Genomic DNA, 25,318 nt, shown 5'->3' with positions numbered 1-25,318 from the left:
CCTTGCCATGCCTTCAGCATTTCTCCTTCCTCTTTGCTGCTTGCCACAACAGCAGCAATAGAGCACAGAACAGAACAGAACTTCTAATATATAACTGTGATTGCATCTGGGGGTGTTGTGCTCTTGCTAAGCCCCTGCACTGACCCTTGTGAGCTCTATTGTACAAATGTCACATCCCATGTGAGATCAGTTTGAGAAGAAGACATTAAATCATTGCTTTCCTCATGAGCAGAGAAGATAAAGTTGATATATGTTGCTGTTGAACATGTGGAAAAGTGAGATAAAGCTCCTACATCAAAGGTTTCATTGTGTGAACATTGAAGTTGGGAGGTCTTTACAACAGCAAAGAGATACAATAGTGAGAGTAAGAAAAATGAGGAACACAAGGAGTTATGAGATAGGAAAACACACTGCTTCTCTAGATACATTTAATTGGTCTGGATTACTTTATTTGTAATAATTATTGCTTGAGGTGCTCCTTTTAGATGCTAATATAATGTCTATAATTATTGTAACCTATCCATCCTGCCCTCCTGTTTATGCATGTGAAGATTCATCTCAGCTGTTCCAAATAAGCTTAATTTTGAACTGTTATGTCTGCTGTTATTCCACACACCAAGTGAAATGATCCCATCATCCCTTAAAAGATAAGCTGCTCAACTATTTGGAGCTACAGTATTTATACCTGCTGGGAGGCAGAAGAGAAGACCATAACTTAAACCAATGATTTTGGAAAGATGAAAATATTGCCTTAATCATCAGAACTACTTGTTAGCTCTATTTGCACATTCCAAAGGCTGCTGATGGACTTTGGGAAGCAAGCCCAGTAACATTTAGGAACTGAAATCTCTTAATGCATCTTCTTCTATCTTCCTTATAAAAGATCAGGTTTACAAAGTCACTAGCTTTGTAGAATCACAGTAAAAATAAGGATTTTAGCTATTGTAATCCTCCTGTTCTTGGTATTAACTCCCTTGAGTTTGATGCCATTATTATTAATTTATACCACCATAACCCAAAACTCAAAGAACGTGCTCTTATGTTTAGACATGGGTCAGCGAGCCAGTTACCACAGCACAGAGGAATCAGTGGTGATTGATGGATTCCTGCACTGCAGAAATGCCTCCTGCACTGCACTGCTGGGCTGAAGGCAGTGCCCGTCCCTGCAGTCTGCCAGTCCAGCTCCTAAGCTTTCTGCCAAAGTCAACTCATTCACTGCATTCAGTCAACAGCTAAAGGTGAACTTCAATCCCAAGACCTTTCTGGACCTCCAGTTTATGACTGTCTTACTCAACTGGAAAAAGCAGGACTGTTATCAGCATTTTCAAGATAAAGTTAATTGGAAAGTGTTTAATGGGTAGGAAAATTGTGGGGGGTGAGAGGAAAGGAGAAGAAAATACACTGGGCTGGATGTCTCACCACACCTGTAAATCAAGAGTTCAGCCATGGAACCCTTGGAGCAGATCCCACATTAATTTCTGACTGATTAATAGGAAGAGCTTATGGAGCAGATAAGATGTGAATATTCGGACTGGATTTCCCAGCTCTGGAGAAGGCCAATCCATATTCTAATTAGCTAATTGGCCCAGACACCCATCCCCTTCCCGGATGAGACTGTGTAATTACAATTGTCAGCTGCTTCTCTTGGGGGCGTCTGCAAATTAGGAATCCCTTTCAGGCCCCATACAAAACTTCACAGGCTTCAGTTTGGGAACACCCAATCCCACTGTTTTGTATTCAAGCTGTTGCAGCAGTCAGAGCTGAGGGCAGCTGCTCTTCAGTTAGTTGGCCACTGTATGTTTGCATGATGCTTTCTCCAGACTCCCTGCTTCTTCTTGGGCCCTGCTGACTTGCCAGGCTTCACAGCAGCTGGCATTTAGTCCTCCCACTTTGTCCTTCTAGAGATGAGAAGCACAGCCTGCTTCTGAAAGCACAGGCATGTTGAAGGAGACTCAACTTAAATGTGCTGGCTTGGTGATAGATACATTTCCAGTAGGAGTTCACTTTTGTGATGAATGGGTTCTGTAGCATTGTCCAGTTTATTCTCTGCTACTGGAAATTTGACCACATGAACATACTAAAAATGCCAGGGCTGAGGGTGCCACAGGCTGCCCCCTGTGGATCTGCTCCAAAGGCATTGAAATTAATGGAAGTCCTGTCTCTGGCTTTGATGGATTTTGAAATAGGCCCTGAAAAAGAACAAATAATGTTTGGAAATGCCTACAAATAAAGGCAGGCTCTTCAAGTGAGCCTACTGTTGGCAATTTCTATAGCAATGTGCATTTTTTTCCTAATCTACGGTTGCTATAAGTTACTCTTCATCTGCCTGCAGCAGAAGGAGAGTGGAAGAATGACAATTTCCCTCTTTGGCAGTTTGTTGACTTTTTATGCTTTAGTGCCAGGAAAGCATTCTGTCAGTCTATTCTGTTTACCACAAGAATGAGAAAAGAATTTACATGAAAAGAAAATACTGCTTTTAAAGCATCAAAATTAGCAGCTAGGGCCTTCAGGAAGAGAGAAACTTCCGAAAACTCTTTTTGCTCATAAGTGAGAACTCACTTGATGTCAAGTAAACAGTGCTTCTTGAACTTACCTTCTTGTGGGAAACATGTCTTTTGCATTCTTTCTCAACAGAAAGACATTTTTTTAAAAGCAACTTTCTTATGCCAGAAGTCCTTGACTTGGGAGTGGTCCTGATCCGTACCCAGAGCAGATCACAGATCACAGCTGCATCATGACAGCCTGAGAACGTCCTGTGACTCAAACTGCAGCACTGCAGAATAGCTTAACAATCCATAATAGAGACCAGAAAGTGCTAGATTTGAAGAATTAAGGAAGTGAAGAGCTGCCAAAGAGAAGGAGTAAATCACGCCCCTCTTCATTTTGGCTGTTGTTCATTTGCCTTGAGGAAGAGCTAGTAAATTTACTCTCTATAGAAGGATATTACCATCTTTACATTCCTGAATATTACTGAATGTAATATACAGATTTTATCAGGAATATAAACATCTCTGTGTTCTATTAATTAAATAAACATAAAAATGGAAAACTGATTTCTATTACTTTGACTTTGAGGTAGAAAAAAGATTATTTTCAGGCATGATGAACTTGAGGCAAGATTATGAGTAGTCCATTTTACTGTGTCATGTAAACTTCTGCAGTGTGAGGAACATTGTTACCCTGATAGGTAGGAAGCACTGAGTCGTGAACAGACTCTGCACCTCCACCTACACCTTCCATCTCTTTGGCTGGCTTTAAAAATGCCTATTTGCCAATTAGTTTAAGAAGGTGGATCACAACCCCACTTCCTTCCTTGCTTCTCTCCTGTGCTGCTTATCCTGATGGTGAGACCCAGTTACTGCTGACTGAAAAGGGTTTGGTCTTGTTGTTGCTTCTACTGTCTAATTTTCCATGAGGCAACACACTGAACTTACCAGTGATCCCTGCCAAGTTGCAATTTTGATGTTATCTTGTTTATAAAACCAGGGAAAACAATTCTTATCTCTACAGAGTGCAATAATTAAATTAGATGTTCATGCCTGGCATGATGGGGTCAGGATAAAGATAAGTAGGATTATGTTCAGGAGATGTTGGTTTGAGCATAATTTCTGTTTATAGGATGTGTATGGTTATGGATAAGTCACCTGGATAAGTCCCTGAGGATCTTCTCATAGGAACTGTCCCCTTGGAAGAGTCTGGCATGGCCTTTAGGCTCATAGCTGGCCTTTCTTCACTGCTACAGTTGATGCCTCAATCCCTGCCTCTTTCCCAGCTATTTCCCTTTGCCTTTATTGCCTTTCAGAGGAGAACTTTGACTGTTAGGAAGAAGGGGATGAGTGGGCCCCATAAGAATATTTGTTGAGCTTGGCTTATTGATGGCCAAATTGGGCCCCAAGTTCACACAGAAAGGAGCAGAACTATCTCAAGAACTTGATGACTCCTCATGTGTCCTTGTGACCATGTTTGCCTAAGTGGCACAATTTAGATCTGCCATTGCCTTAATATCTTAATTAGAGAACTGTTCAAAGCATTAAAGGTGCCCTCTTTGGGTAAAACATTAACTGGTAGATACAAATGGACTGAACTTCGCCCAGCACACACAGAGGTAAAATAAATTGCTTGCACCTGAATTTACAGCCATCATTTACAGTCACTGTCTCTGCAGTCTCTCCAGACTACCATAAGTGTAAAACTGGCCAGACTCCTAAGGTGTTTCAGTTTTCACCTCTTGCTTGTTTTATTTAATTTGGTTACACGTTTTACTTCTGCTTATTATGAGCTATTTCAGGGCTTACAGGGCATGGAAAGAGAGAGGAAAAATGCTCTATTACAAGTTGTTTTCATTGATAATGTCTCTTATGAGTAGATATGCAACAGCTTACAAAAGAGATCAGCTTCACAATCCCCATGAGAGGAGCAGAGGCCCAGCAGCCTCTCTGTTCAGGAACACTGTTTTTGTGTTAAGTCCTCTACACTCAGTTGCCATTTCCTAAAACCAGAAATTAGTCCTTTTGAGCTTTTCTTTCTGTTCCCCCAAAGATGTACAGTAGGCCACCAGGTAGAATAGAGTGCAGCAACATTAATTTCTGTCGTTGTACCCATTTGTGACCCCATTCCTACACCTTCAGTCATGGAAGTGGATGCCAACCTTCACATTGTCATTCTGCCCACTTGAAAACACATGACTGAACTGTATAATTTACATATTAACTCATGTAAATATGGATGTTGAAAGGTGCAGACAAGGTTATAGAAGTCTTACAGGGAGGAAGTTTATGTGGGTACTGTGGTTGTTTATTTGTTTTAATGTTAGTGTTTAATATCTGTTTTAATGATAGTGTTAAATATCTGAGCATTATGATCACTGGGCAGGCTCAGTCTGATGGATACCAGTGTGGGTAGGCCAGCAGTTCCATGCCTCAGCACTTGAAGGGTTTTAATATTAAGTTACATTACACATTTATTTTAATGAACAGTTCAATATCTCTCATGATAGGTATAAAAACTATGACTGTAAAAAAGCAATATTTCTGTTTATCAAACAAATTGTGAAATCTCACAAAAAACTCCCCCTCCCCAAAATGAAAATCTTATCAAGGAAATTAAAATCTCACAAACCCAGTTATTTTTGTCCAAATAATGAGCAAAACAGTGTATGATCAAAACAGATTTGACCCAAATTATATCTGGTCAGAATAATATTGGGAAACTACTGTTATTTAAATTTGAACAAACTACATTAGTAATTTGTGTTTGCAATTATATCTGGACAGTTCAAGAGACGTGTTTCTAAATAGTCTGGTGACAGTTTTGTGAAATGACATCATGCCAATAAAAGAGTATTTAACACAGATAAGAACTTGTGTTTCTAGAAAGTGAGATAGCAATCAGTGTGATTTCAGCAAGAGCAACTCCTAAGTTCATATCAGTTTTACTACTGGAGTTTTATTTGGTAGTGGTGGATAACTGTCGATAGCTGAAAGTTCTTAGCACAGCTTAAAGTCGTATATATATATAGCCAATTTGATGTTTATTAGTGGGCTTCAATTAGAACTCAATTTTTATAAGCAAAAGATCGAGATTAAAATAAATTAAGTACAATAGAGATAAGGAATTATATTGGTGTCCCTGTGATTTATAAGGCAATAACTTGTTTCTTGCTAAGTGAACCAAAAGTACAAAGGTAGGCACGCAGTGACATTATTGCTGTACTAGAAATGCAGTTAACAGGCTCTGCTGTCTTGGAAGGCTTTGTTTTGATTAACCACAGAGATCACACCCAAAATGTCACCCCCAGACTCCAAAAATGTCTTCATGGTCCTTTTTAAAGCCTGGGAGAGAAGCTCAGGGCATGCAGAGATTGGAGGGAAGTGAAAGTGAGAAAGGGCCCAAGAGGAAAGAGCTCGTGGCCTTCACCACAGTTGTTTAGAGCAGAAAGAAATAGAGTGAAGCAAATCTGCACGTGGTGGGAGCTGGTGACTTCAAAAATATCGTCATGAGGGGTGAACAGAGAGAGGAAACTGTGGAGAGAAATGTGAGACTTGATTGGGGAAAGACTTACATTTGAAGGGTTTTGCAACAACAAGAAACATTGTGAAATAATAAAATTAGAAAAATCACCTAATCCACATCCTCTACAGTGGATAATTACATATTGTAATTGCAAATCAATGCTTTGATATTTTGCCATTTCAATATAAAAAGGGGGGAAATCACACGGTTGGCAAGAAAATTAATCTCCACATACTGTACTAACTGCTTATTTGTCATCAGTGTGATTAAAACAACAAAAAAAAGTGTTTTTCTGGTAAATGAAGTGTTGTTTACTGACAAGCAGGAAAAACTAACTTCATAAATCTTCTTTATTTAAGTTGTACAACATATGAGAAAAAACTTTCAGAGAGCTAAAATTAGCTACCAAACACATTGAAGTTGATTTCAGAAGCTGTTGGATATCTGCAGCTCCTTATTCTTCCATTCAGACAACTTCAGAGAACAAAGTTCCCAATTATCTTGTCATGGCTGAACCTTAACCTGCAGGAACACTTGGGGTGGAGGAGGCAAAGGAGGTTTGAATTAATCTTTTTATTGCTTGCTTGCTCTATGGAAATCTTAATATTGCTACAGATTAGGCAATTAACAGGTGAAATAATTAAAACTGCAGCATTAAGAGTTACACTCATAAATTAATGAGGATACACTGAAACAAAGATATTAAAGCAAAACAGAACATTGTGGAGGGAGAAAAATTCCCCATGGCTTAGTGAGAGTGGAGTTGGACAGCTTTGGTTTTTTGCCAGGTCCTTTTCAGTCTCTGACATTGCTGAAAAATCCCTTACTTGACTTTGTGTATAAAGTGAATCAACATATCAATGCACACTCTCACATCTGTGCAAGTACACACGTGCGTATATACAGTGGATATACATATCTACATGTATGTGACTCCACATATATGTGGATTTTGATCCCCTGTATCTCCTACAGCCTTCTGGTTCAATCCTGCTGTTTATTAGTATTGCTAATTCAAACAAAGACCTTATATTTTCTCTTCTAATCTGGCTTTTTATTTTATTATCATCTGCTTCTGTCAGTGCTTTCCAAAAGGAGACCAAGGCACACTGTCCTGATGATGTCCTGAAGATCAGCCATCAGACAGACAGGAGCTTTGGAGAAGAGGAATAATGGATGATAAATGTGTCAGATGAGTTTGTAGCACAAATTGTGTTTTGAATAAAATAGCTGTTATAGTTCTAAGAGATCAGTCAGTCTTAAGAAGTGATGTTAAACATTTTGGGAACAATGGTGATTCAGCTGAAAAAAATCGGATTTCAGGGTAACCCCATATGAAATTACATAATATATAATTGTGCAAAGATTTTCTTTATCCTTCATGGTCAATGGAGCCTCAGATTTACTCTGCAATCACATGTTTTATATTGAAATAATTCTCTTCCCAGAAGATTTTAAAATTAACAACATTGAACTCAGTTAAGTACCTTATCTAGAAACAAAAGCACGAAGTTAAAAATCTGCCTTGGTTTTAATGAATCCTGCCACACTTTCGTAGGTGGATTTGGGTCACATATGGGAGAATATGGGAAGAGTGAAAAGATATTTAGTTCAAAGATGTGCCACTCTGCCAGTTGACTCTGGAACAGCTTGTACATAAAGAAATACATCACATGAATATTCAGTGATGATAATTTGTTAATTTACAGAACAGCCCAGTTTAAAATCACAGAATGGAAAGAAAAGGATGATCCTCTGCTCTGGAGTGCTCCCAAAGTGCCAAATCCAGAACAGCGAGCAGAGATTTCTTTTCTTTTCCTCTCCCTACCTGCCAAAGGGGACAAGCATCCCTAGCAGTGTCTAACATTTACCTGGAAAGCTGCAGGTGATGTTTCACCTGTCCCCTGGCTGTGCCTGCCTCTGCCAGGTTCAGAAGGAGCAAATAGCAGAGTTAACACATTTCTTCTTTCCCCTTCCGGCCAGCGAAGGAGTTAATTTTAATACGAATGTGCAAGAATTAGAGTGTATGTGCTAGGGATTAAAGATCAGCTTTTATAAATAGTCAATCTATAAGCCACGGGCCACCAGCTCGAGGTGCACTTTGACCTTATCTTTCTATGTAAAAGGAAAGAGCCGTTCCCAGGCCAGAGCGGGGGGAACAAGGGCGCTGCAGGAGCGGCCGGCAGAGCGCAGGGACCGGGCTTTTATTCCATCAGAAATGGATACTCTGTATGGCAGGAACAAGGAAGAGCACCCAGAGCCCATAAAAGCTGAGGTGCAAGGTAAGTGAAAGAAAAAAATCTGCCGTAAAACGAGCTGCTGTTTTGGTGTTTTTCGAGTCCATAAACACTGCGAGTCTTCTTCGCCCGACGCAGCGCTGGAAAGGGAAACTGAGAGAGAGGCGAGAGGGAGTTTTGTTTAAAGGGCTGATCTCAGACAATATTTGCGACCCTGCTGGGGGATTTTTCTCACTCCCTGAGCATTTCTGTGTACTTTTCGAAAGGCTGTTTGAACAGGGCTCACTGAAGTTGGTGGTTGAGGGGGAGAGAGGAGGATTTGAGCTCGGTCCCCCCTCCCCCAGGGCTCTGCGGACACTTTCGGTTTCTCCTCGTGTAACCCTTCCCAGGGTCTGAAATCGGGCTCTTCACCAGCAGCACCGCTGAGCAACAAACCATCAGTGCAGGGGGCCTCAGGGGAGGGTTAAGAAGGGTGTTTAGAAGATAATCCAGGAGAAAATGCGCGATGACACCCGACCAAGCTGTTATTTTCCCCCATTTCTTTTACTTTACAGGAGACTTTTCTTTGTTACAGCTACAGGAGAGATTTGTTGCTGTTTACGTAGTAAACCTTGGCTGTGTTGTTTGTGATACACACTCCAATAAATGGTACAAATTTACCATTCCCAAGCACAAAACTTAAAGAGATGACAATTAAAACTCGCAGGGCTTTGTTGCTGTTCAGTTTGGTGGCTGAATTGGAAAATATTTTGTGTCAAGTCAGACAAAGTGCTTTGTTTTAATACCTTTGAATTATTTTATACTTTTATGGCTTTTCAATTTTTTTTTTCCTCAAGATAACAACTTATTATCAAAACTTTTGAAGTTATTTGCAAACAACTTGTCAGACCTGATCGATATGAGACTTGTATTATGCAATAGTTTATTTGAACAATGACTGCGTATTTCAGAAGGTAAAGTTACCCAAACAAAACATTCCTTCATTGCTAAAGAAAATAAAAAAGAACCATGACCTCTTAAAATATTTTGATAGCCCTGAACTCTGCCAGTGTTTTGGCTCCTTGCTAGTCAATATGTGCACTGTAAATATTGATCACACTTCTAACATTGGCTGTAATTGCCCCAAGCTCTCCTACAGCCATATGATTTTCTGAGATTCTGTTGTTATCAGAGTTAATAAATGTCCAAATATTTGGGGATTTCACTGTGTCACCAATGTGTCCTCATAAATTACAGAAAAGAATAAGGTCCACATTTTTAAAGCTTTATAAGCACTTTTGAATGCTGATTTGGCACTCAGTGTGATTTGCAGAAAATGCGTATTTCCAATAAGATGAATTCTCTGAAAACCTCATTAGATGAACCTTTGCTCATTGTTTTTCATACTGAAATCTTGTCAGAAATTACGTGGAATTGCACCAGAAATTTTAGAAACTGAATAAAATCCACAGCACTTTAAAAATATCTTTTTCCCTTTCTTATCTTTCCCAGCAAAATGATCATATATAAAAATATACTGTAGTTTTTGCTTTGGAGTTTCTTGTGTTAGAAAGGGAAGTAAAGTTTGGTTTTCCAGGGTCTTCTAGAAAATAACAACAGCAACAATAATAATAATTATGATGATGATGAAAGTTCATCCATTGTGTCAATAATTTTTTAAGTACCTCATATATTGCAAAAGTGTAACCCTAATGTAATTACGCCCTAATGATAGTGCCCCAGCTCTGGAATTGCTCAGAGCCAGGGTGGATGGGATTTTGAGCAACCTGATCTAGTGGATCTGCCTATGGCAGAGGTTGGAATAAGTTAATTTTTAAGGTCCATAGGAGGACATTTCTGGCTGCTGTAAAGGGGCTTTAAAAAGAAAGTGTGTCAATATATAATCAATGTGGGGTCACAAACTCAATGATAAGGAGGAGTATAAGTTCTGAAGAGCTTTTTATGCAAAGGCAATACCCAGTGCAGGAATGGTGTGGAGAAGCTGTATGTGATCCTAAATGTTCCCTCAGGAGTCATATGCACAAAGAAGCAAATCAAGCTTTTTATTTAATATGTGATATGCCTATTGACATTCTTTACTTGTTATTATTCTTTAAGCCAAGTGACAGCTGATGCATTTATTGCATGGATTTGATAAGCAACATTTATGATTCAAATCTCAACAGCATCTATACATTTTCAGTACAATATTCCTATACTTTATTTGTGTACAAAACACTACATTATGACTACTGTCACAAAAGCACTTCCCAAATGACACTATATTATGCTGTGTAACTTAATGAAATTTTTAGTGGAATTAATTTAGCCTGAACTCTAAGATGATGTGCTGAAAGCCAATGCAAGTCATATAACCTATAAAATATGTTTATTTCTGATAAGCTCTAGCTTTTTCTGGCACAAGTAGAAGGGTTTAAATGTATCACTGTAAAATATGAATGCAGGAAGGAAAGGTCCAATTTTATTGACTTCCTGATAATTAACAAATTACATACCAGCAATCTCATTTTCTTACAGTAATCTCCAATAGCAATAGTCATGCAGAATGTCACTACAGCCACATTTTTGAGTAGAGGAAATTTTAGTTAACCCCAACACCAATATCATTATACGGTACTGCAAATCTCAACACATCTACAGTGTGTCTGACTACATGAAGCCTCTGCCTTTAGGAAAACTGTCCTGGAACATTCTCTTTGCCTAAATGAATAGATTCAGGTAACTCTTTTCTGTTTACAGGGCAGTTGCCCTCTTGGTTGCAAGGGATACTCCTCCGAAATGGCCCAGGGATGCACACCATAGGGGACAGCAAGTACAACCACTGGTTTGATGGCCTGGCTCTGCTGCACAGCTTTACATTTAAAAATGGTAAGTTGTTGCACGATGGATTGAAAGGAACACAACAACCCACGTTTTGGTGCCTTACATTGCTAATTCTGTTCTGAGTTGGGTTGGAGTGTTGTGGGTTTTGTCTGCACAGTGGTGTGTGAGGGGGAACTGCTGTGGGGGAAACCTCTCCTCACACCACTCACCCCTGACCCTTCACAGCACAGCTGGAATAGCTCTGCAGGGCTGTTTGCTGGGAGGTGTTGCATTGTCCTTTCTTCTGCAGTGCCCAAGTTCAGTGCTGCTGTCACCCCACGACAGCACAAACCCAGCTCTGGGCAGGTCACTGCAGGGCATCTTCTCCTTCCACCAGGGGCAAGAAAACCTCTGTTGTTTGGAAAGGATCAGGCACAAGTGCTGGAGTGCCCAGAGGCTGTTCTGCTGTGGGTGAACAGGCCAGTTGCAGGGAGGGCCAGTACTCCCCTTTTGGGATTTGGCTGCAGCTATAACAGCTGCCAGGAGAGAAACTGGGCCACTGTGTCACTTCACATGTCAAACCTCACTTACTATATTGGACACCCTATAGTCCCTCCTTGTCATCCTTATGGAGGGAAAACAGGCAGCTATCTATCTTAATTCAATTTTTATTTTTTTCAGTTTAAACATTTTTCACCCATTCAGCTGTTACACACTGTGAGACAGGATGATTTACACCTGGATTCTTGTAGCAAAAAAATATGTATCTATTTAAAAAATGGGATTTACTCCTGTTATCATCTAATCCTTGTGTTTACTTTTTAGTTCCCATTTCTGTGATTGGAAGCATTTAATGCCATTGCAGGATTTCTAGCTTGTCCAGCTCTACAAAACAAAATAACCTATAAAGAAATAATCAGTGTTTTTTAAATTTCCAGTATATCTTATTTAGCTAAAGCAAACACAGCTCAGTTCATTTGAGTATAGTGATTCATTAAACTGTTCATTCCTTCAAGCAATATGTTACTCCCATAACTAAATTTTGCCAATGCAGGAGATTTTTCACCACCCATAAATTGATTGTATAATTGATCTTTTTTGTGCACATTGTTTTATTTTACAGTTTATCCAAATCCCTCCTTTCACCTCAAAAGTTCCCCAGTATTAGTACTGGGAGTCAGAGTATTTTGACAAATTATTACCAATCTCAGCAGCCATAAATCCTTTAAAACAGGGAGTTGGGGACATTGTTGGTTTCATTCCATTGTTGGCTAAAGAGCAGCTGCTTGAGAAACTCTGGCTCTACCTGTGCTTAGTTTTTGAAGGACTAAGTATAAAGTGTGATTGAAACCTCTTTGTTCTTCCTCAGGTGAAGTTTACTACAGAAGTAAATATCTCCGAAGTGACACGTACAACTGCAACATAGAAGCAAACAGGATTGTGGTGTCTGAGTTTGGGACTATGGCTTATCCAGATCCATGCAAAAACATATTTGCCAAGTAAGCAATGCTTTTCCCAACAAGATTCTTCTATCTACTTCTCTCTTCAGCACAGATGTCTTTCTGTTTACCCTTGACACATATGTACAAATACAATGGTTGAATTGTAAATTTACAATTGCTACATATTGAAAAGGTCAAGACATATGTACTGCCTATGGGTTAGTCTAAGACAAATACTGTAAATTCATTTTATCACCAATATTTGCTGCTTTATTCAGTAACACAAGTAGATTATATAAAAAACAAACATCTTTCCCTAGTGTTAGTGAAGCATTTTGATACTCTGTGAGGGGAGAAGCAGCAAGAAAGAAAAAGATTTAGAGATGGGGAAGTTATTAATATACAGTCTATTCAACAAAAAAGGAGAAGCATCAATAACTACAAAAAAAATCAGAAAAAACTTTTTGATTAAAGATGGTTTAACAGAAAGGTGAGGTGTAAGCCATCATGTTATCCTTGGTCTTTTAAAATTGGCTGTAGGGATTCTCTAACAAGTGCAAATAGATCACCCTTCTCTCCTACTTGTCACTGAACTACCCCCAGGGACCTCAAACCTGATATTTGGTAAGGACACATACACAGACAGTTACTGCAAAAGAGCTGATATGTTGTAAGTTGTTCCCCTGAGATGGGATTTTCTTCCTTCTTCCAATAGCAATGGAGCAACTCTGGCGTTTTAAGTTCAAAAGGGACAGAGCAACTTTGTCTTGGCTTCTAGGGACTATGATGAAATCATGCACTGATAAAGTGAAATATCAACCCTATATGAAGTTCAATCTTCTTTAAAATCATAATTGTGATACAGAATAATACTGGGAACAAAAATATTCCATTGGGGAGTATATGAACCCATCTATTTTATGAAGGCATACACTGAAAACCCTACTAGCTTTTAGGTAGGAACTGATAGGCCAAACTTTCCCAAGACAGGGACAGGAGAGTGTGTAATTAACCCACCCTGATACACCAGTGCATGTCCCAGAGCTGACAGCAGGAATGGGCCTGGATGCCCATTCGTGTGTGGAAAAACTGTTCCTTGTATGTCGTTAACCCTCATCCAGGCCAAGGGCATTGGAGAAAACCATCTCTTCTGCTTTCCCACCCTTCCCAGGGAGCTGCCAGGAGTGGGCACAGCAGGGAGAGGCAGCCCCAGGCCTGTGGCACTGCAGGGTCACTTTTGCTCCACGTGGGAGAAAAGCAGCTCTGGCTTCCGCGGCTCTAATGAAATTTCCCTCTGGACAGGGCATTCTCCTATTTGTCTCACACCATTCCTGAGTTCACAGACAACTGTCTGATCAACATTATGAAAGCTGGGGATGATTTTTATGCTACTGGCGAGACTAACTTCATCAGGAAAATTAATCCAGAGACTCTGGAGACATTGGAGAAGGTACAAACCACCATCTGTCATTCTGGTTCCTTGTCTGTTGATGAATAAATTTCAGGCTGATTCATAAGGATCCTTTAACACTTTCAGGACACAAAATACTTTTCTTCTACTGTTGCCTTGCTTTTGAAATCGTGGTAAAGTGAAATATGGAAGATACCAAAAGATAAAAGATATCTTTTAAGAACTGTTGAGTTCAAATTTAAATCCTGTTTAGTTTGGGAAAAGCTGGGCTTTGAGGAATTTCACTTGTACGTAATCTAGAAAGGATACAGGAATAATAGCACAGTTACATGATTATTTTGGATGATTGCCATTATTATGTATCTGTAGTTATAAAATTATTTACATAATTTAAAAACCAGTAGGTCAGTTATATGACTATTTTTCAAGGACCTTATGTAAGATATTATTTAATTATTAAAATGAGAACTTGAGATATTGAAATATATACAATGATTTTTTTTTTCCTAGCTCACGCAACAGTTTGAGTACAATTTCCAAAATTTAGATAAAATTTTGCTCCAGCAGATTTCCCAACAGCCCTGTTAAATAAAGTGCTTTCAGAGTGAAATGGGCATTTGCAGAATATCTTGCTTAGCTAATCCTCCCTGATGTTATGTGGCTTCAAGAGAGAGGTGGCTGTAATTCAGATTCTTTAACTTGTTTTAGCCTTGAATAAGGAAATCATTTGAATAACTAGACAAGTCATTTGGTTTAATTATTTAAATTTCAAAGTAAATGGGGTCCCAATATAAGGCTGCCAGGGCTAAATATCTGGTGGTTTTGTGGTGTTAGCTGAGGTCAATTTTCATTCTCTTACACATCTCTCAAATCTCTTATTGTATCACTTTCCAGGTTGACTACAACAAATATGTAGCTGTAAATGTGGCAACTTCTCACCCACACTATGACAGTGCTGGAAATGTTCTCAACATGGGCACTTCAATAGTTGATAAAGGGAAGACTAAATACCTTCTATTTAAGATTCCTTCCTCTGTACCAGGTAGGATATACCTGTTACTGGTATTTTCTAGAAACTTGTTAGCAATTTCTTTTCTTCAAAGAGCAGGGGTGGTGATACAGCTGTTCTAGTAACCAATAGGGTTCATTTTCTTAATTTCAACCTATTGTGAACTTCATATTAATTGCTTAGCCTGTCTGGGCATGTGCTCTTACAAGGGCTCTTCTTGAGTACTGTGTAAATAGGGTGTTGCAGTAGGAAGAACCTCACTTTTACATGAAGAATCAAAATCAATTTTCTCTATAGGGCAGTACATATAATTTGAAGTTGTAAATTTTAATTTCTTTGTAAATGAAAATTCTCTTCAAGTGCTGATACTATAATTATAGGGAAGCATGACACCAAATAAAACCTAATTAAGAGTTAATTCCTCTAACCTGGCTAACACTGACCCTTGCTGAAATGCTGTCCATAGTTCACAGAGCAAATCCCTCGCTCTTTTTCCTTCAAGATCTTTTTGTGCTGTGTGTTGTTGAAAATCAGGTGCTGATGTGCTGTCTCTTCTTGAGAGGCCTTCTACTGCTGAAAACCAGTTTGCAATTTCTAGCTGGGGCTCAAATCCAGGGACAACTCCTTAAAAGTTAAAAAACACAGGGACATTAGAACCCCTTTTTAAAGCTGCTGATTTACTTAAACATATTTCTCCTCCATGCTGGGACTCCTGAAGACAGTAATCAGTGGAATCAAGTCCCAAGACAAAGGGGCTGTGCCTGAATAGATCCAGCAGTGGGATTTCACTGTGTTGCTTCCTGCATGCAAAGTTCTGTGTTTATTATACAGCAGTAAACAAACACTTTCTTAACAGGAAAAATGCAAATAAAACTGAGAGGAACCAGTTCCTCCTTTCCTGGGAGAACCAGGAGCACATTCCAAAGTACAAGTTTGGTATGGAATTTATTAGAAATATAATTTTAATTTTTATCATTCATCTTCAGAACACGAAAAGAAGAAATCTTGTTTCAAGCACCTGGAAGTGGTTTGCTCCATCCCTTCTCGCTCTCTGCTCCATCCCAGCTACTACCACAGCTTTGGAATCACAGAGAATTACATTATCTTCATAGAGCAGCCCTTCAGACTGGATATTGTCAAAATGGCAACTGCTTACATCCGAGGTGTGAGCTGGGCTTCCTGCCTGGCCTTTAATAAGGATGATAAGGTACTTCTCCTACTGCTGAGCAATGGAGTCAGGCAGGCCAATGACCTCTTCCACACTGTTCTGTTTTTCATCTGGTTCATTCATTTCAGTAGTCACTTTTTTATTTTTTTTTTTAACTTTGACTTCCGCAGTTGCACAGTTTTTTAGAAGCTGTATGTTTTGGAATACTGTCTCACATGTCCAGAAATTTCTCAGATAAATATCTGATCTGAAGCTCTTGAGACAGAGAATAGTTTGGCATTGCTAGAAATACTGCACAGAAATTCCAATCTGCATCCAAGACAGATCCAGTTGCTCCTGGTCCAAACAAAATTCTGAGATCTGCACCAGGTGCATTGCATGTGCTGGAGAGCCACAGTGGTGGAAAAGTCTGCACTGAACAATAGAAGAGTCTTTCACTGTGGAAACTGAGGGAAAAACTGTTTTCTAAGGATCTTATTTCAACGTGCTCTGGGCATAAACACATAGGACTTGCTGAGGTACAGGGCACCAGCACCACAGAAACTCTCAACCAAGGCAGATTTATTTAACTTAAAAAGAGAGCAGAGGATTTTCCAGGTTTTTCTGGAAAACTTCAATCCTCAGCCTAGTCCAAATAGTAATTTACAACAGTAAAATGAGCTTGAAGTTGTCCCACACTCATTTTACTGCTGTGTTTTCTTCAGGATGGAACTCCTTGTCTCCTAGCAGCAAACCCTGAGTTCTTAATATGCTTCAGTACAAATACACAGTGATAGAATGTTGATGGTTGCCATTAGAAAATAGTTTTCTAAGTAACTATTTGCTGATTCTGAATTGTTTTAAATAATGTTTTCTCTCTTCCAGACTTGGTTTCACTTTATAGACAGGAAGACTAAAAAAGAAGTGCCCACCAAGTTTTACACCGATGCTATGGTGTTTTTTCACCATGTAAATGCTTATGAAGAGGATGGCCACATTATTTTTGATATTATTGCCTATACAGACAACAGCTTATATGACATGTTTTATTTAAAAAACCTGGATAAAGACTTTGAAGAGAATGTCAAACTTACCTCCATACCAACCTGCAGAAGATTTGTGGTTCCTCTGCAGTATGACAAGGTAGAAAGAAAATTATGTTTTAACCTGTTCTTTGATCTGTAATTTAAAATACATCAGGTGTGAATAATGGGTGCATTATTAATTGCCAGCCCTTATGTGCAAATTTCTGATTCTGTGATGCCCAAAGTGTGCAGGAGGTTTGTTTTTTGTATGTCCTGTGGGAAATGACTGTGGGCAGCTGGACATGGTTATGGATTCTGGCTCTGGCACCATCCACTCTGGAGAACAGGGCTGTGAAGAACATGTCATTTTGTTCCCAATGAGATTATTTGTTAAATGCCATCGAATAGAAGCAGATTTACCTACTTGGCTGCTAACTGCAAGGCCATGCATGAGGTTTTGCACAACCTGTTTCTTACACTCCACTGGAAGCCAACATACAATACACACATGCTCCCGACTGCAATGGTTCAATTAAAACTAGAAGATTTCATTTAAGTGTGATATATAGCAGGAAGAGAAAAGATTTTATCTTTCAGTTTAATTTAAAGCATCACTTTACATCATTGTTTGCAGGGAAGATTTTATACTGCCCAGCAACTTGGGCAAGTTTCTGCCTGATACCTTTGGAATGGATATTACTTTTTTCTTTCTACATCCTAGAACCTTGCTGCTCTGTTCTTGTCTCAGAAACAGCTCTGCAGCAATGACAAAGGATGTGTTGGATCACACCAGCTGTTCTGCAATCTTAACAATTCAGCAGTAGGACTTTACAGAATATATCACACCTATTTTTGCTCTGGATTTTTACCAGGTGCAAAAAGCTAACCTTGGTGACCTTCAATGAAAATTTGACACCTCGTTCCTTGAAACCCATCTTCATTCATTAAATTCTCAAATTTATGGTACTTCTGGACCATAGCCATGTGTATCTAAACATTTCTAAGAACTCAGTGTGATTCAAAATTATTATTCTATGTTATATTAAAATACTCTGAGTGCAACAAGATTTCTAATGAAAACCTCAGAATCTAAAATGCCATAAGAAGGATCTTCTGGAAGCTTGTTTTTTTAATCCCCAAATTGTTAATATTGATATCAAACCTGATAAAAAATGTAACTTAGAAGCATATTTTTGGAGATCCATGACTTTTCCAGCATTTATCTCTTTCAGGATGCTGCAGTGGATTCTAATTTAGTCACACTTCCCTCCACTGCAACTGCTGTAAAGGAGAAAGATGGAAACATCTATTGCCAACCTGAAATACTATGTGAAGGTGAGACACATCCTTTAAATATGTGATGCTACATCAGTTTTGTATTACTACAGGATTCCAAGTCTGACCTCACAACTATTAATATGGCTTGCAAATCTACTTATTAAAAGATTAATTTTAGTTAAATAAGTCTGTTATACATAGTACTTCAAATTTAGCTGCATTTTGTAAAGATTGCCTCTGAAAGAGGATTTTGACCTTTTATCAGGGGATAATAACAGCAATATGTAAATACATAATTACTAAGATGAAAGTAATTCCTTAGAATGGTTGCCTCAAATTCTATCCCAGTTGTTCATGTCATGTATTTATAAAGAAAAAACAAACAAACCAACAAAAAAACAAACCAGAAAACCCCTCATAAATTCAGTCTAATGAATCTCTAAGAATGAAAAATTGTTGCCTTTTGAACTAACAGCCCTGGCTTACTTATATTAATACCCATCTTCAGATTCTTAGAAATTCAGACATTTAAAGTCCAGACAACACCTTATTTAAGTAGTGTCAAGGTTTTTTACAGGGCAAAACTTCCTGAAGATTGGTGTGTCAATATGGAGGTACATTTGAGGTTTTCTCTTGTCTTGTTCCTAAGTCTTGAACTTTATTTTACTCAGGGATAGAACTGCCTCGCATCAACTATGACTATAATGGCAAAAAATACAAGTATGTCTTTGCAACACAAGTCCAGTGGAGCCCAGTTCCTACAAAGGTATAATTATCATTTATAAAGTCAGTGTTTTCCCATTGGTTGGTCACTCACATGCAAAGAAACATGAAATGCCTAAATTCTCTTAAGGAAAAGTTAACTTTGTACCATCTCCCTCATAAAGTATTCATAAACTCCAGCTTTATATTCCATGCAAGTCTCTTGAATAGTTACTGAGACCCTCACTTCTCTGCTAAATTGGGCTGAACCTTCTGTGATGTGCCAGGAGCCACAAAGGAGAGAGTAGGGAAAAGCATTATTCACATTTATATACTAATATTTTTTCCCTTTAGGAAGCCTAACATAAAAATAAGATATTGCAACACTACCTAATACATTTTAAATATTAAAACAACATCTAATTTTGGGGAGCCTTTCTATTTTGCTGGTTAGTTCTCTATTAGAGGCAGTAAATGCTTTGTTTACATGTGCATGATGCCAGGAGACAGCCTGGCGTACAAATAGATTAAAAGAAAAAATATTTAGATTTAAATGTACTATGACTATAATGACTATTATATGGACAAACTCACTCTTTACAATTCTTATTCTGTGACTACATGGCAACACAAATTGAAGTCACTCTTGGTTCTTGCATATAATTACCACAGCTGATTACAAAATAAAGTTGAATTTCTGCATGATGCAAGAAAATATACTGCAGTACATCTGACAATAACTCAAACAAATCTGCAAGTTCATGATTTACTGTGTAGATAATCTCTGCTTAACTCAAACATAAAAAATGCTGGTAGGAGGATCTTTTTTCACATCAGTTGCAGTTTAATGAATGCAAGCACAACAACCTAATCCTTAGGTAAAGTCTGTCAGTGAAAGTGTTGTCATCTTGGCTAGAAGAGAGAATTCTTTCTAATTCTTCCTCCAGTAATTTGAATGGTTTCACTTTTGCGTAAATGTATTTTTTTGGCTAAAGATCAAAATGGAAAAGAATAGAACTGCATCTCTGTGGGTAGAGAAAAGGCCTTAATGGAATTGAACTGAAAATGCCAGGTCTCCCCTCTGGCCATTGGTCTGGCCACTCAGTGGGATGAAAATCCACACTCTGTTCCCTCAGTAAACACCAGTGTCTGCCTCACTGGTTTAATCTTTACACCTCACTAGGAACAGCCTTTCTTCTGGCATGTGTACCCTACTGCACAATAGAAAGCCTTAAGGAATATGGAAGTAGCAATAAAAGAAAAATAACCCACATGATTAGAAAATGGCAAGTTTAAATCCTGTTTCCTGCTTTACTACAGAATCTCAGTGAATTGGAACAAGTCACTTAAATATTCTGTGTCTTGGACTCTGTGCAGTAAGGACCATTACAGTGAAGGGTCTCTTGTGACCTGTTAGCATTTGTGAACTATTAAACACCTGTAAATGAAAAGTGCAATTGTAATCTAGTTAAATGAAATGATTGTGTGATTATGCAGCCATAAAATGTGACTCCAAAATGTAACATTTTCCAGGTGTTTTTACTTGTGATGATACCTGCCTTAACTCTTAGCATTAGTTCCCCCCTGCCAGCAGTCTGTTCATGTTGTACCTTTGGAAAAAGCCACTGTCAGGGTCACTGACATTTTTCTTTTCTTGTCACAACCATTTAGATTGCAAAATTTAACACAGAGACAAAGGAGATGCTCAATTGGGGACAGGATGACTGCTGGCCATCCGAGCCTGTTTTTGTTCCCAGACCTGATGCAAAAGAAGAGGATGATGGTAAAATAATGACAACGTTCTGAAAGCTGGGTTTACACGAGTTTTGTATTAAATGTTATAAGTTTCAATATTTTTAGTCAAAAAAGTTGGGTTGATGGTTCTGCTTTGAGATGGGGTTATCTTTTCTGCTTAGTGAAACTTTTGTATGTTTCTAATTCTTCATTTGTATGTCACAGGTGTTGTTCTGACCTGTGTTGTGAAGACTGATCCAAAGGATCCACCCTTTCTACTTGTCTTGGATGCTAAAACCTTCACAGAGCTGTGTCGAGCCACAGTAAATGTAGAAATGCATATGGACCTGCACGGAATATTTATACCACAGCAAGCCATGAAAACTGAGACTGAGTAAAATCTATTTGCTGTATTGCACAGACTGACATAACCTGCTACTGAATGGGGATAATAACCTCCAGTAAAAGCCTTCTCTTATGATAAGAAATTACTAATTATAACCTTCTCAGTATCTACATATAATCTCTTAAGAGAGACAGAAATTACTTTATTACAAATGATTGTGTGCACAACTGGTATATCACTATTCCAAAAGAAGAATTATCAATATGAAGTGCTCATGTTGAATACAGCTTGTGGGGGAAGGAATAGGAGACAAAGGTAACAAGAAATGCTTTATTTGAGTAGAACAAAGCTTTCTGAACAAATGAAGTACTGTATTCATAGGGTGACACATGGCATGAGTCACACATGTCTGCAGGTCACGTAACTTCCACAGGCTGTTGCAAGACTGCAGCTGACAATGAAAGTTGTCTCCTGCCAGAAAACCTCATGTTAAACCATCTACCATGATACCAATAATTCATGGCAATATATTCTCTTGGTGCTTGATTTCTTAATCTCTACCATAACCAAAATATTATGCTGAGGTGCTACATTTTTCTTATCCAGAACTTAACCTCCCCCAGCTTTTCTAATAATTTCATGGTGTATTTTTTGCTTTTATGTTGACAGAATCAAGTAACTTTATTGAAATAGAGTACATGGTTATATGTAGCATTCAATTTATACTTTAGTGACATTCAATCTTAAGCAGTTTGTATTTAAATCAATTTTCCTTGGGCAGAACATCTGCCATGGCATTTCATGTAATTAGATGATTATATTGCGTAAAAGATAAGAATTGTATTTGCTATTGCCACTAGTCTCTGTTAATAGCAGTATGTATGTGAATGAGTGTATTCTAGCAGAACTCAGACACACATGGGCAACAAATAGTTCAGGGAAAGAGAGAAAGATCTAATTTAGGCCTCTTCTGAACCCCACAGTAGCTGAAACTAGAAGCTGTTTTTACCATAACTAAGCATTTGCCTTATGTCTGCTTAGGAGTATCCATGTTCTCACATGTGTTTATTCTTGCCTGTACCAGATGCTTCCTAATAAAAGTGCACAACTCTCACTCACAGTCACAATTAAAAAGCACATTTCAACATAAAGTTCAAGTAGCAAGCACATTGTGGTGGGTTGTGTCACAGAAGTGGCATTTCTTACCCCCCTGAGTGTATTCCTGATTTGAGGTATTGACTTTTCCTTAAGTGAGAGCTTTTTTTGCTTTGAATTGTATTTTCTCATTGTAGATATCTGTGCTGTTGGAAGCATCTTTACTGATGGAGAAAACCAGGTGCACATCCATCCATTTTGGGTGTTCATCTGGTCTGTCTGTATCATCACACAACTCTCACTTTGACACACACATTCCCTCAGGGCCTGTGCTGCTCACAGTGTTTCATGGGAAGGAAACAGAATTAAATTGTTGACATTTTACTGCCTCCCCACCACCTGAGAATCTGTGTTTGGTGACCTGTTTGTGATTACCTAAGGTGTTTGTGGCAGAGCAGGAACTGAACCAACACAATCCATAGTTCCTGTCTGCTCTGTTCCTCTGCTTGACACTTTGCACTTTGTTAGGATAAAGGTATACAGGCTATTTTTAATGTAAAAAAACCCCAACACTGTGGTCAAATCTAGTTAAAATATGCAGATTTGGGCATTCAAATGTTTACATGTTTCATAAAATGGAAATAAATATTTCAGTAAGGTGTGTCTGCAGAAATAGTCACTTTTAGTGTTTTCAAGGCATATTACCATTAGTATTTAATAGCACTTTATCTTCTAATGAAGAAATTTCATTCCATTTTTGTAAATAATATGGAACCAGAACTGGAAGAGATGATTGACTTGTGATATTGGAAAAAGATATCAGCTCTGGGGTTGTTTCTTTTCATATGAAAAAGTTTGGATTTAACAAATGTCCACGAATACATTTCTAGAATTACAAGGTGGCAAATTAATCAAAAATCTAACCATTGTTACAAATCTCCTTCTAAAATTTTCTTCTCCAGAATTTCTTCTGCAGGACTCACAGGGTTGTTTGTGGATGATCACGGGTTTGGATACAGGAGTTACTTGACTTCTGAGGAGATAATTTTTACTGGTAGAGATGACAGGATAGGTGATACACTCATCATAAAAACAACCTGTAGTCTAAGAAAGCAAATGTATTATTTACATTCCTGTAGAAATAAGGCAGAAAATAAATGATAAGAACTTGTCTTGTGTATGATTTTTTAAATGAGATGTGCCATATTCCCTTGGTCAGTACGACACAGGATTTGATTAGCATTAAGTTTGTAGTTAACCTGAGGAGAAAAACAGTGACATAAATCTGCATTTCCTAATCCCAGTATCCTCCTGCAGCAGAGACAATAGGAATAAAACCACACAGCTAATCACAAATTTGTTCAAGAATGTTTTTAGTGGTTGCAATACCAATCTGATGAAACATTCACCCTGAATATGGTAACACACTATCATTTCCAGCTGACAGAAGCAAGGGGAAATGCAGATCTGCTTTGCCAAGTGGCTGCAAGACTTGCAGGGTTTTTTTGATGTGGTAACACGGCACGTGGTAATGAGTGTCAGTTTGTTTGCTTCTGACACTGTGAAGGGTTTGCACCAATTTAAGTCATAAATTAACCCAGCAAAATTCATGGAATTATTATAATAATGGCTTAACACAAATCTAGATGGAGTGACTGCAAATAAAAAATAGTAAAGATAAGTATCTCCATTAAAAGAAAAATACATAGTTGAGTGAGAGAACCAGGCCACGGGTATGCATACATATAATTAATTACCTCAGAGATGCTACAAATGGACCTTGATAGAGTGGTTTGGTTTGTTGTTGGTTTGGTTTAGCATTTTTTTGTTTTGGTGGTTTGTTTTTTTTTTTCTTAATACACCCATTAAATGGAACAAATAACAAGGTACAACAATGAATTTGTTCTCTGGAACTGGATATTATCTGTTACACCTTTCCCATTGCCCCACATAGGCAGCAGGAGGAAGCAGAAACTGTGTTTACCAGGACACATTAAAAACCAGAAATGCAACAATGTTTTCCTCTGTAACAATCTGTGCAGGTGGCAGGGAAACACACCAGTGTCTTTCCCTTCAAATAACCAGGCCACTCAATGACAGCTTTTGTAATAATTTAAACCACTGCTCCCTGGGCTCTGCAATTACCCGAGTATTAATGACAAGCAAAATACATCTTCCCCCTGCAGCCAAGGAGCAGGGAAGGCTCTCTGCCTTCATCACCCTCAAAGAGAGCTGAGGATGTGTCCTCTGGATCCTCAGCCTACACTTGACATCCTGGATAATTACACCCAAGCAAGAAAAAGTGGCCTTCTAATACTTGTAAATGGGTATTATGATGATGACAAGTGTTGCAGAGCCACTGGTGTTTCATGCACATTGCTGTGGGTTTAGGCCTTCTGTCCTACACCCTCTGCTCCTAAAACTCTTGATCAGGGCTGCACAACAAATCTGCAGCACAGCGTTCCTCCCTGTGACCTTTCTCTGGGGAGAGAGAAGTCAGGGAGCACTTGAGCAAGGGTTCAGCTGGAAAGCCTGGCTCTAACAGAGCACACTCCTCACCCAGGCCCTGGGTGCAGGGTTTGGGCTGCTGGGTGGTGTGTGAGGATGTCCCAGCTGCAGAACAAACCAGCATTGTGTCCAGCTCGGAAAGAACAAGGCTGCCTTTGTGAAGGCATTGATTTCTCTTTCCTACAGGGTCACTTCCAGATACCCTAATTCATTTTCCAAGTGGTAAAATGATTTGGAGACTTTCATCAAACTGAATGAATGATAGAATTTCTGTTACATTCCACTGAAATGCAAGTAATAAATGTAATAAAAGCATGTGGCCCACCACAGCTTTACTAGATCAGACCTTCTGAAAACGTTATTTTCCCAGTGAAGGGATGGGCACCATGACACCCATCTGGGTGCTCCAGAGGCTGGGAGATCCCAGTGCTGCTGTGCCTGTTTTAGGAACAGGCACAGGGAACAGAGTGAGTTGCTCTGCTGGTCCCTCCCAGCAGCATCAGCTGGGTTTTAGAGCATCATCTGCTCGGTTTTAGAGCAGATCACAGTCTGTGAAACACCTTCACTCAG

The 25,318-nt window shown here is 38.8% G+C and overlaps 1 protein-coding gene across 1 annotated transcript; it reads left to right on the top strand.

Moving 5' to 3' along the window:
• The first annotated feature begins 8,125 nt into the window (after positions 1–8,125).
• On the top strand, positions 8,126–23,411 carry BCO1 (beta-carotene oxygenase 1). Its single transcript, XM_083870105.1, has 11 exons — positions 8,126–8,294; positions 10,989–11,117; positions 12,421–12,550; positions 13,796–13,943; positions 14,799–14,946; positions 15,900–16,120; positions 16,946–17,203; positions 18,318–18,420; positions 19,035–19,129; positions 20,737–20,848; positions 21,025–23,411. Exons 1-11 carry the CDS (start codon positions 8,231–8,233, stop codon positions 21,195–21,197), a joined length of 1,581 nt encoding a protein of 526 aa, XP_083726231.1. The 5' UTR covers positions 8,126–8,230; the 3' UTR covers positions 21,198–23,411.
• The last annotated feature ends 1,907 nt before the right edge of the window (positions 23,412–25,318 follow it).

The sequence above is a fragment of the Zosterops lateralis genome (genome assembly GCF_965231275.1).
Source record: "Zosterops lateralis genome assembly, chromosome: 12".
Classification (NCBI taxonomy): Eukaryota; Metazoa; Chordata; class Aves; order Passeriformes; family Zosteropidae; genus Zosterops; species Zosterops lateralis.
The sequence above is the reverse complement of the archived record's forward strand: the minus strand, read 5'-3'. Positions and strand labels throughout refer to the sequence as shown.